The 13,422-nt window shown below is 44.5% G+C and overlaps 1 protein-coding gene across 3 annotated transcripts in view; it reads right to left on the reverse strand.

Annotated features, from left to right (window-relative positions):
• XPO6 (exportin 6) overlaps positions 1-13,422 on the reverse strand; it is a 109,203-nt gene that overhangs the window by 21,387 nt on the left and 74,394 nt on the right. For all 3 annotated transcript variants that reach the window (XM_061153077.1, XM_061153076.1, XM_061153075.1), the window contains 3 exons: positions 13,307-13,376; positions 6,580-6,739; positions 3,391-3,483 (listed from right to left, as the gene is read on the reverse strand). In XM_061153077.1, the coding sequence (XP_061009060.1) occupies positions 3,391-3,483; positions 6,580-6,739; positions 13,307-13,376 (323 nt within the window). The remainder of the gene's footprint in view (positions 1-3,390; positions 3,484-6,579; positions 6,740-13,306; positions 13,377-13,422) is intronic.

A 13,422-nucleotide genomic window follows, 5' to 3' on the forward strand; every position in this document is an offset into this window, starting at 1 on the left:
TAAAACAGAAATAGATGTTTTTCTGGAACTCTCTTGCTTTTTTGATGAGTCAACAGATGTTGGCAATTTGATCTCTGGTTCCTCTGCTTTCTCTAAATCCAGCTTAAACATCTGGAAATTCATGGTTCACGTACTGTTGAAGCCTGGCTTGGAGAATTTGGAGCACTGCTTTGCTAGCATGGGAAATGAGTGCAACTGTACGGTAGTTTAAGCATTCTTTGGCATTGCCCTTCTTAGGGACTGGAATGAAAACTGACCTTTTCCAGTCCTGTGGCCACTGCTGAGTTTTCCAAATTTGCTGACGTATTGAGTACAGCACTTTCACAGCATCATCTTTTAGGATTTGCAATATCTCAACTGGAATTCCATCACCTCCACTAGCTTTGTTCGCAGTGATGCTTCCTAAGCCCACTTAACTTCACATTCCAGGATGCCTGACTCTAGGTGAGTGATCACATCATCATTATCTGGGTCATGAAGATTTTTTCTGTACAGTTCTTCTGTGTATTCTTTTACATCATAAAAGCTCACAATTCACCAAAAAGAGTAAATCTTTGAAAAAGTGAGGTAGTTGTCCCAGAGCTTACAAAACATGAGACCTTCTAATAAACATAAATGGGTCATTTCTCCCTTTTCTGAAAAAATTAGTAAGTAAGTTTTTGGGTGGGGTGATACTTTGAGACTCCATAAATAAGTAACACCCTCCACAACAAATACCCATTGAGAATCCATGCCTACATCATTCTTAAAACTTGGTGGTTGCAAACGAGGGAATTTTCTAATTCTTTTTCATTAGCTATATTCTTCTGTAAAAAGAACTTTCTCTCCCTGATCTTCTTTTCTAACCATATGGATGCTGTATATTCAATCATTTCTATCCTTTCTGGATGATCACATTGTCAAGCTAACCAGGAAGCGCCCTTTCTAGCTGGCCCCCGTGTCCTTTTCATACATTCCCAGCCTTCCCAGTTGGCTCAACAAGATTCTTCAGGGTCAGCCTGCCCCAGACTTGTAGCATTTCTCCAAGAAGCTCTGATTCCTTTTGGTGGAGAATGTATCTCAGAAACCAAGAGCCTGAATACTAAAGGGAGCACTGCTTCTGTGGTATCACTGCTTCTGGGACCTTTCAGTGGAAAAGCAAGGATACATGCAGACACTATTTAAAAATCAAACTTAGCATCAATAACTCCAGGGCAAATCGACCTCCAAGGCCTTCTAGACATGATGCAAGAAGGACACACCATCACATATATAACATTCTTGCTAAAATGTTTAACCCTGATCTAATACAGACAAAAACTAGACAAATCAAGATTTTTAAGCTTTTCTTAAAAAAAAAAAAAAAAAATCAGACGTGAATCTCCGAAAAGTAACTCTCTCCCCCCACCCTACCCCTCCCAAACACACAATTTGGGGAACTAACTTGTCTAGACTATAAGAGAAACACATAATGAGATTCCTTAGTTAGAACCTAGATCTAAAATATATACATCTATAGATAGATACGTATAAAGGACATTCCTGGGACAACTAGGGAAACCGGAATATACAGACATATAGATATGCTTAAAAACAGGAGATGACATTACTGCATCTATGAAAGTTTTTGAGTGTTAATAATGTATTATGGTTATACAGAAGAATGTTCCTAGGAGATAAATGCTGAAGGATATAAAAGGTGAAATGATGTGTTGTCTGCAATTTATTTTCAAATAGTTCACACAAAAAACATGTATGTGTGTGCACATGTGTGGGGCTTCCCTGATGGTTCAGTGATAAAGAATCCATCTGCAGTGCAGGAGATACACGTTCGATCCCTGGGTTGGGAAGATCCCTTGGGGCAGGAAATGGCAACCCACTCCAGTATTCTTGCCTGAAAAAATCCCATGGACAGAGGAGCCTGGCAGCCTACAGTCCATAGGGTCGCAAAAGAGTCAGACACAACTGAGCTGCTGAGCATGCACATGCAAATGTGTATGCAGAGAGAGAAGCAAAAACAGAACAAACAAACACACACAACAAATGTGGCAAAATATTTATCACTGATGAATCGAGCTTGAGAGTATAGTATATGGGTGTTCATTCTATTACCCCCTTTTCTATAAATTTGAGCTTTTCCAAACTAAAAAGTTAGGTAAGAATAGGTACTAAATACTTTACAGTAAGAAACTGTAAATTTTTGGATTTTGGTATTCATTGTGACGAAACAGTTATTTTGTATTTTATCTTTAGAATCCAGTGATCAAAAAGTACGAAAAGTAAGGAGAAAGGCATCAAAGTCTGTCCTGTGAAAGGGGTGTCTAAGAATTTCAGCCAATCTTTTACATTTATACAGCTCCTTAAGCCTAAAGGAAGGAACACTAAAACGTTCTGAAATTGTGTGCAAGGCGTGTTTATGAGCAAATCAGCGTCTTTCTTGGAAGAAGCTTTCTCTAAATTCTCAAAAAGGAGAGCAATATTAAAAAAAAATTTTTTTTGAAACCACCATAGTAAATGAGACTCTTTTTCTGTGTATCTAATTTGAAGCTCCAGAATGCTCTAGAACAGGGATCAGAGACTTTTTCTGAAGAAAGTCAGAATATAAATGTTTGTTTTTGAAGGCCATCCACTATCACTCAGAACTGTTAACTACTCTGCCACTACAGTGCAAAAGCAGCCATAGGTAATAATGTAAATGAATGGGCAGGGCTGTGCTCCAGTAAAACTATTTTTAAAAGCTAGCACGGGGCTGAATCTGGCAGAATGCCTCTCCAGCCGAGAGCAAGCCTTCCAGGCAGTAATCTCTGGGAGAGGGCCCCATCTCCAATCCCCATTCCTTTACCCCGTCCCTATGTCACTTTCCTAATGGTCTCCCACTGTCTATACTGTTTCTCAGTGTGGTCCCTGGGCGGCCGGCTTCAGAATCACTTAGGGTTCTTGTTTAATATGCAAATACCAAAGCCTCGTACCATCCTGCTATAGTCAGGATCTCTAGGGGCATTTGTTCCCCATGCAATTCTTCTGTACCCTACAGTTTCAGTCACTGGTCTTCAGAACACGATTCATGGCATTCACTATGCAGCCTCGCCTCCCACCACACCAGCTGCTCCCCACACCCCTACCTGTGTGACTCTGCATCACTTCTGTGTCTTGGCATGTGCTATTCTTTCCTCCTGAAATGCCTACGCCATATACCTACCCTCCGCTCCCAGCTCTCATCTGCCTGATGAACTCCACTCACTCCAGCCACCCCAGTCCCCAGATATAACAAGCTTTCTCTCTTTCGGGGTTTGGAGAGGGAGTTTTTTCATCTTTTCACAACAGCCACTACAGTCTCTTTTTATCTATAAAGCCATTTGGGGGCAGAGAACAAGTCTTTCTGAGAATACACAAACATCTAACTATACTTACACATCAATGAGATCAGGCTTCAATACTGATGGCACGGCAGTCTCAATGTTGTACAATTTTATCTGAGATCCATACAAAGTGACTTTGACCAATCTGTTGGCAAAGAAGAATTGTACGAGTGAGACCACACTCAGTTTGTGGACTAAAGCAGACACAATGGACAAGGTATCAACAAAGGTCTTGAGGACATGCTTTTTTCCAATCAAAAAAGAATCAAGACCAGGTTTTCAATTTTATCCCAAAGATGTAATCTGAGATATGCATAAAGATTTATACACTAAGACACAGACTAAAGCACTACCTACAGTCTCAAACTTTTTGAAAACAATATAAATATCCAACGGAGAATATAATACATCCAACAACATGATTAGAATGGAAATTGTTATTATATGTGTATTTTACCACAATTTTAAAAAATGGAAAATAAGCAAATGTTTCAGGTAGATAGACATATGATAAAATATAGCAAAATTTCACTGTAGAATCTAGGTGATGGGTACATGGGTATTACCTATACAATTTTTTAACTTTCTGAAAATATGAAATGTTCATGATAAAACACTGGGGTGGGGTTGGGAAAGGGGGACACAAGTTTCTACAATAGATTAAGGTATTTTTAACTGTCAGCACAATTCTTTAAGAAGCAAGATGTTGAGCCCCCTGGTTGCCCAAGGGCTCACTACATACAAATGAACATTAAATATCACCAGCTCTACTGGGAAACGGGAGACTGCTCTTCCATTAGAGAGACTCCTTTCTGACTAAACATTGGAAAAAAAAAAAAAAAAAACCCTAGAGAGCTGGCTAAGTTCTCTCTGTGCCTGCTCTGTAAGGAACCCTGGACTCAGGTCTGCGGGGCATGCCAGGGAAGATGGTGCATGTTTTGCTCCCTCAATCCAACAGCGCAGAGGGTCCCACACTTCACTGAGCGGAAGAATCAACTGGGGAAGTGGGTATAAGACAACTTGCTGGTGCTGCCCACAGATGGACACTGCAGCTCTGAGGGCATCTGGACATGTGCACCTCTGAAGAGCATCCATGGGACCCTGATGCATGGGGTCCATCTTCTGAAAAATATTCCTCTCTGATAGGGGCAAAAATCAGGATTTTATTATAAAACCACGAGCTTGAGTCACAAGTTATTCAGGGTTGGGGAGCAGTCAGAAAGAGGTATTTTCAGTAAGCCAAGGAACTAAGTAAAAGAATAAGAGTCAAGGGTCCTCAATCTGAAGTTCTAGGAAGCGGGGTGTGGTGGTGACGATAAGCAGGCATCAAAAAAGTCACCATCAATAAGTAACACACCAATGAGTGCCCAGTGTTTAATTCTTTAAACTGTTTTACATTTTTTACATTCATACAATGTGTGTACAGTTTACTGGTGTTAAATATATTCATAACATGCAACTACCCCAATCATCTATCTCCATGACTCTTTCCATCTTAGAAAACTGAAACTCTGTATCCATTAAACAGTAACTCTCCACAACCCCTCCACCCCTGACAACCAAGGACTTTGTGTCTCTACCATTCTGACAACTCTAAGTACCTCACAGAAGTGAAACCATACAGCTTGTGACTTGATACTCTTCACTTACATTTAACATCATTCTTTAATGTTGCTCTACACTAAAAATGAACTTCTAAATGTGTCTTTTAATATTTCTATGTTTAGTAGTCTTGATACTAATATCATGTAACCGACAAGTAAAAATGCTACTGATGGAAGTGGCTATTAAGATCATGTAGCCGTGACAAGGAGGCTTCTCTCACACTTTATTCTAAGTGAAGACCAAAGAGCCAAGTCTGTTTAACTACTGAGTCTGCAAACTTAAGCAATACAGAAAGATGTATATACCTAAGGACCTATAAAATAACAACCCAGAATCTCTGAACCTCCCTGTGAAGCCGAAATGAGTGATGGATACAATACATGGCTTAAGTTTAAATTAAAAAAATATAGACTTCAGACAGAAAGACAAGTTCTATTTCTACTATCAGAGGAAACAGGCCTAGCGTAGGAAGAAGAGGAAAAAGAGCTTGAAGTAGAAGCTCTGTGGCTGGAGAAAGCTCAGCATTTGGGCTCCAGAAACTGGTAAAAGTCCATGTGCGGCTTCTCACAAACTGTGTGGTCTGAGGCAAGGCACTCGCCCTCTCTGGGCCACAGTTTACACAGATAAAATGATAATACCTGTCCCTCAAAATACAGAAAGAAAATGGACAAAATTACTTTCTAAAATCTCCTACTACTGTATACTGCTTTTCTTATTAACATTAATCTGGCTTTGCAGATTTATTTAAAATTCTCAGTCATGTCTGCTTTTAAGCAAAGAGAAACAAAGAAAAATCTGGCATGCAAGTAAGTAGGCTTGGGCCCTAGCTCCCCCTTGTGTGTTACCAATGACACAGCCACTGTGCCAATGAAAGCACCAGGTGTCTCAACTTTGGGCTGGATCCACACCCACCAGGGTTTGATCTAATCTACTTGCTGGTTACCTTCAAACGACCTGAACGACCTGTCACTTTTATTTTCAGCAAATGACGTTTTAGGTGCCTGAGTTCATGAGGGGGTGGGGACCGGGCAGTAGGAAATGATCCTCAACAAATGCAGCCGTAAAGCCCGTGACAGACCCTCCAGGAAGAAGCAGTAATGGGAGCTCGGTGGGGGTAAGGTGGGGGTCCGCCCCTGTCAGGCTTGGCAGCTGCCCAGCTTCAATTCCCGAGGACCCTAAGAAGACTGCAAAAACTAGCCCCACTCTTAACAGGACCAGAAAAAGACCCCTCTGGCATCTGGCTGCCTAGCCAAGAGTGCATAATGCCTACTTGTTTGTCCTTTTATTAACAGGGCTGTCTTAACATCTCTTTATGACCAAAGCTGGTTTCTCTTGACGTTACTGCTGTCTTTAAATATAAGCTCTTCCATGAAATCACAGCTTATCTTTACCGTGTGCTACATACTAGGCCCCAGGCTCAGTGCCTTACCTCATATAAATCTCACAACAAACCCACAGCATACTACGTCCACTCCATTTTACCAGGACCTGAATGAAGTTCAGAGAAGGGCAGTGACTGCTCCACACCCTGTGTGCGGTGGAGCCTCGAGTCACCTGCGCAGGGCAGAGCTGCCCGGCCACCACAGCCCCTCATACAAGCAGGAAGTTGAGTTCCATGCTGTGACTGCCCACCCACCTCTCCACCACTGTGAGCGCGTCGCTGAAGCGTGCGGCGAACACGTCCCCAATGAAGTACTCGGCCAGGCGGCCCACAGCCTGCAGGAGGGAGCTCAGGTCTCTCAGGGAGCAGTGCAGGCGCCGGCAGTCATTCTCCGCTGTGATGTTCAGCCTGGGTCCTGGAACAGAACACTTCAGGTTGTTTTTCAACAGGAAGAACATTCGCTAATTCCCACTACAGGTAACTGCCTTTTCATATGGTTCAGGGGATTCTCAAGGGAAAGGTCCGTCTAGTCAAAGGTATGGTTTTTCCAGTAGTCACGTACAATGTAAGAGTTGGACCATAAAGAACGCTGAGAGCCAAAGAATTGTTGCTTTCAAACTGTGGTGTTGGAGAAGATCCCCAAGAGTCCCTTGGACTGCAAGGAGATCAAACCAGGCAATCCTAAAGGACATCAACCCTGAATACTCATTGGAAGGACTGATGCTGAAGCTCCAATACTTTGGTCACCTGATGCCAAGAGCCAACTCACTGGAAAAGACCCTGATGCTGGGAAAGATTGAGGGCAGGAGGAGAAGAGGGTGACAGAGGATAAGATGGTGGGGCAGCATCACTGGTTCAGTGGATATGAGTTTGAGCAAACTCCAGGAGATAGTAAAGGACAGGGAAGCCTGGAGTGCTGCAGTTGATGGGGTCACAAAGAGTCGAACACAACTTAGCAACTGAACAACAATGGCTAAGGAACAGGGCTTCCCTAATGGCTGAGTGGTGAAGAATCCGCCTGCCAATGGAGATGCGGGTTCAATCCCTGGGTTAGGAAGATTCCCCCAGAGTAGGAAATAGCAACCCACTCCAGTATTCTTACCTGGGAAATTCCATGGACAGAGAAGCCTGGTGGGCTACAGTCCACGGGGGTCACAAAGAGTCGGACACAACTGAGCATGCACACACACATGGATAGGCAACACAGTAGACAGAAGAAGGCAGGCTGACACCTAAGAGCCAGGGGGATGAGTCAACAAGTTCGACACCTCAGCTCCTACATGGATTTCCAAGTGATGAGGCTGGAACAGAGCTCGTGACAGCCCCGAAAGAAGGACAGGAGCCTGGAAAGGGGGACACTGTGGCCAGGGCGTTGTGACAGTGGGTCACACCCCAAGGAGCCAGAGGACGAAAGGAAGACACAAGTGGAGGAAAGAGCCAGTGACAAAGCAGCCCTGACCTGCCCCCCTGCAACACTCCCCACGGAGCACAGAGCCTTGGCACAGAAACACCCAGCAGCAGGATTCTCAGCCTGCAGGCAGCCCGGCCAAGGCCACCAGACGGGTGGCTAAGGAGGGTGGGCCAGCTTCCAGGGTCAGAGCAAGAGGGTGAACACCCCACACTGCCAGCCAGAGGGGCCCACAGCACACACAGAACCAAGAAGTGGTTCTGGTCACGTATGGTCACGTGAGGGGGAACAGTGCCTCTGTCCACTCCTCTCCCACAAAAGCACCACAAGTACACACCTTCTGAGTGTCAAGGATGTTCAGGGTCACTGCTATGTAACCAAAGCCCGGGGTAAACTAAAACCTGTCAGAAGACGGGTTCTGATTCCTCATCAGTGGCCCCTCCCCTTCCCTGTACATACCCATCCTCATCACCCACCCAGCTCTACCCTGATAACTCATTTTCAACTTTTTCACTGTACTAATTTTCAGCATAAAGGGAAAGATACCGTGGTTCTCTATGATCACCAAGCCAAAACAGCAGCCTAAATCAGGTTTCCCTCACGGATAGTCATGAGACAGCTTAAAAGTCATCCTGACGGGGCCGGCCCTCTTCCCCGCACACATCTGGCCCACGGCCGTCCCCAGCACTGCCCCCTCAGCCTCTTCCTGGACCCCTCAATAGAATGCTAGAGCTCGATGTCTCCTGAGGGAGTCTTCCACCTTTCGATAGCTTGGTCAGAAACACAGGGGTCTCCCCGATAAGTCCTCCTATCATCCCCTGGTCTCACCTCTGTCCATTAAATTCTCTAGGCAAGAATACTGGAGTGGGTTGCTATTCCCTTCTCCTGGGGATCTTCCTGACCCAGGGATCAAATCCGAGTCTCCTGCACTGCAGGTAGATAATTTACTGTCTGAGTCACTGGGGAAGCCCTTCCACCCTTTGAGAGTGGAGAACAAAAAACAAGCTTAATTTAAGCCTGCTGACACATGACAGTCATGGGGAGATGTGGAGAGGAGGGTCACATTCTTGCGAATCTTCTCTTGGCTGAAATACATGCCTGGTCCCTTCTGTTTTCTGTGCCCACCCCCTCTCCAGAATCCTGGCCATTCTCATCACTCTCATTTAAACCTGCCCTAATTTTTCTGATAAAAAAGCAGTACCTAGAATGAAAAACAGCCTGGAACTGCTGTGTGTGTTTTGAACTATTGGTTTGAACCATAGCAATTTGCTGCTATTTGACCATTTCTGACCTAAGAGAACCATGGTAATTCATATAGTTCAACTTAACATTATGTGCCATCCAAGGTTCAAAACAATCAAAATGGCAGTTGGTTCTTTCCTGATGTGTCTGCAATGCAGTCAAACGCACAGACAGTAAGTACCCCTCAATCAGTCTCTAGCCCTGCCCCCCAGCCTGGAAACCTCATACTACTATCACCACAAAATCAAGCAACGTAACCACATTGCCACCTGAGGGGGAAGGCCAGAGTTCCCACTGTGAAAAACTGTTCAGATCAATCCACATTCTATTCTGTTTGGCTGAGGCTTAGTTCCCTCCTTGCTCCCAACAACAACACAGAATATCTGCACAATGGAACCTGCAGGTGAGGACACTACGACGTGTAGGCTTCAGAGACAGAAGAAAACACGGCCACACCAAAGTCTGATCTTCCATAAACCATGTTACCCTGCAGCTGTCTAGATAGATGTCCCCTGAGCCACACCCAAACAACAGCCCACAGGACTTCGCTGGTGGTTCAGTGGTAGGGACTTCACCTTCCAATACAAGGGATGTGGGTTTGATCCCTGGTCGGGGAACTAATATCCTACATGCCTCACAGCTCCCCCTCCAAAACAAAACAAAACACAAAATAGAAGCAATATTGTAATAAATTAAATAAAGACTTTAAAATGCTCCACACTTTAAAAAAAAAAAAAAAGATCATTAAAAAAAACAAAAAACAGCTCACTGGAAAGTCACTGCCCTGGAAAGAAACATATTAATGTTAAAGGTAACTCAGGGGTCAGTGGTTAAGACTTTGCCTTCCAAAGCGGGGGGTGTCAGTTCAATCCCGGGTCACGGAGCTAGGATCCCACATGTCTTGGGGCCAAAAAAAAAAAAAAGCCAAAACATAAAACAGAAGCTGCTGTGTAACAAATTTAATAAAGACTAAAAATGGTCCATGTTAAAAAAAAAAAAACTAAAAAAAAAATTTCAGTCTTTTTTTTTGGGGGGGGGAGGACTGGGCAATAAAAATATAAAAATTAGCACTTAAGGTATTCAACTCTGAGAGAAAAAACAAGTCATAAATGAACCTAAGCAGAACCAAGAGTTTAAGTCTAAAAGTCTGTATCATAGACGAAGCAATCTCTTAGGCAGGGAAGTCTGCACGGCTAAACAAAAAGTTAGCGGGACTGCTTGGAGCAGAAATGTTGCCCCAATGAGGGAGGATCTCAGTGAGGAGTGGCAGAAGCCAAACACCTACGTAGAGGACAGATCCTTCAGGACATGTAAGGACACAAACGCAGCAGCAGGGGCACAATGACTGGTGAGGGGATGACGCAGACCACAAACAGTGGGAAAGACAGTCAGCCGGGGCAAAGATGCCGGCCGGCGTCAAGGCGGCACAGCAGCTGGAGCGCACAGCGACGGCAGGTTTTGTCTTGGCTTTACCAAGGGAGCAGAAGCAGGGGGGTCAACAGAAGCTGAGTCAAGAGTAAGACTCCCAGGAACTTCCCTGGGGGTCCAGTGGCTAAGGCTCCAAGCTCCTGATGCAGGGGGCCTGGGTTCGATCCTGGTCAGGAAACTAAGATTGCACCTGCCTCACAACGTAGCCAGGACAAAAATAAAAGTAAGACTGCCATCACTCCAGAATTCAGGCCAGGAGAAGGTAAATGCAAATGAAAGGAATGAGCCCTAACCCATCGGGGAAAAGAACGTGGTTTCTGGTAAGAGGCAGTAAGGCTGACTAATATAGCATGAAGGTTATGTGAGGGGTAAATGACCATGGGAACCAAGGAACAAATCGTACTCAGAGTTTCCATTTTTTAATAGCCTTTGCATTGGAAACTTGGCTTTTGCTTCATCATGGATAAGAAAGCTCATTTTAAAACAGGAAATAAGTATTTCTCTGGCCTGAGAGGCTCTGCCCCTTGAGTGTATGCCCCAAGGATCAGTGCTTGGGGTTGAGCTTTAAAAATGACCTGAAGAGCCAAGCACACGGCGAAGCTGCCAGTAAACGGGCTGCGATGAGCAGACCTACTTCATTCAGGGAGCAATCGACCAGACTGTCCTTGGACAAGAAAGTCTACGTGATGAGATTAAGTCTCAGAAAAAGGACTTGGCAATCACTGCAGATTGCCACCCGAAGACAGACTCAATGTTAAAAAGTCAGCTACTATTACTGACTTTAGGTATCTATTCTGGGGGGAAAACAGTACATGCTCCATTTTAGTTTTAAGACCAAGAATAACTTTCTTAGGATCCTGTGTGTGTGCTCAGTCCAACTCTTTACAACCCTATGGACTGTAGCCCACCAGGGTCCTCTGTCCATGGAATTTTTGGGGCAAGAATACTGGAGTGGCTTGCCATTTCTTCCTCCAAGGGATCTTCTAAAGCCAGGGATCAAACGTACGTCTCCTGCGTCTCCTGCACTAGCGGGTGGATTCTTTACCACTGTGCCACCTTAAGGTCCTGAGTATATTCTAATTGGAACAAGAGCCCTGAGGGAGAGTCCATTACAGCATGATTTTTCCCCCAAGAATAGATTTTGGAAATATCTGCAGCATCTGTACACAGTCCAATGACTCCCACTAATGTTGACGGTGTATCATACAGGCACGCTTGCTTTGAAAAGTAGTTCTTTTAAAGTTCTACAGAAGCTGTTCTTACTCGATCTACACAAATCAAGGTCTAGAGTTGGGGCATGCCACGTCCGTCAACCTCCTGGGGCCCAATGGACTGTTTATGGTAGAAGCTAATCTAGTCATGGAAACAAGCAGTCACAGGCCACCAAGAAGGGCAGCCTTGGAAAGAGCCTCTTGGGGAGGCTCTGCCACAAATAACAAGCTCATCCAGGCACTAGGTTGTACCCTGGGCAACCGTGTGACAGGCTGAAGAAGCAGAGTTATACAAGAGAGGGGCAGCTGCAAAGGGCCAGGGATAACTCCTGTAAGGAAAACTGTGTGTGGGTATTGGGGGGGGGGGGGGGGGGGGGGGGGCGGGGGGTTGTGTAGCACAAGTGTGTTTGCAAGCACTTTGTTAAGTTCCTATGTGTCTTTGTGTGTGTCTGTGTGTGTGTGTCTGTAGCACAAATGTGTTTGCAAGAAAGACGTTCCTGGTGCTTTTGGCTGCAGAATGAATATCAGATTTTGGCTAATTCAACTTTTTATTATTTCCTAGTATACCCTCCTGGGACTAGCACCAACAAGCTATGTGACCTTGGGTAAACTAACACCTCTGAACATGAATTTCCTCTTTTGTAAAACAAGAGAACCGTGATTAGTACTTACACCTCACAGGAGAGTTGAGAGAATTAAATAACAAAAGCTAATAATATGGTGCCTGGCATGCAACACCTCTTCTACAAACAGAAGCTATTATTATTAACAAAATAATCCCAAAATGCTAACCCTAAAACCCCAACTGGTAAAACCTGCCAACAGCAGGCCAAGGCCCCTCCAAATGGCTGCAGTCAGGGCCACTGACACAGGAGGGCTGAGCAGGTGGCACAGTGGTAAAGAATCTGCCTGCCAATGCAGGAGACACAAGAGACACAGGCTCGATCCTTGGGTCGGGAAGATCCCCTGGAGAAGGAAATAGCAACTCTCTTTAGTAGTCTTGCCAGGGTAATTCCATAGACAGAGGAGCCTGGCAAGCTGTAGTTCACAGGGTCACAAAGAGTCAGGCACGACTTAGCGACTAAACAACAACAACGTTAACACAAGAGAGTTGACAATCCCCATGTGCTGCAGAGCTGCTCCCAGGTCCTCCTGATCCTAAAACCCAGAGAAGGAAGAACACATCCCAGCAAAGTCCAAGGCTATTTTTTCCCCCTAGCTCACCAACTGGTTTAAAGGACACAGAGAAATATTCCAATTGCCAGGGTTTTTAAAAAGTCCTACTTCTTTATTCCAAATTAGCTTCTCTCTCACTGAAACACCTCTTTGGGATAAAGTGTCACAGCCTCATCCTCTACCTCCCCCACAGCTCCTTTCTAATCATGATTTTTTTTTTTTTTAATTTTTGCCTATTTAGAAATTGAGAGAGAGGAAGCAGTGAGGAGGGGGCAGTGGAGAAATCATGTTCTCAGAACAAAGAAGGCAGTGATTAAGTATTAGTCCACAGGGTCGCAAAGAGTTGGGCATGACTGAGCGACTAAACCACAACAACGTTGACACAGGAGAGCTGACAATGCCCATGATCAGCTCTACCAGGTCATCTGCTGCAGCGCTGCTCTCAAGTCCTCCCGGGAGGATGATTTTTCAGAATCTTTTTTCTGAATATTAAATTAGAAGATAAAAGACAGTTTACCTGACCCTGAAGTAACTATAAACTGCTGTAACCCCAGATAAACTTCTAAATTGTCCTGAAGAACTGGGAACTGAAAGAAACAAAAGATTAAAAAAAACATAAATGCGAATTTTAAC

Source organism: Dama dama, chromosome 10, assembly GCF_033118175.1.
Source record: "Dama dama isolate Ldn47 chromosome 10, ASM3311817v1, whole genome shotgun sequence".
Lineage (NCBI taxonomy): Eukaryota > Metazoa > Chordata > Mammalia > Artiodactyla > Cervidae > Dama > Dama dama.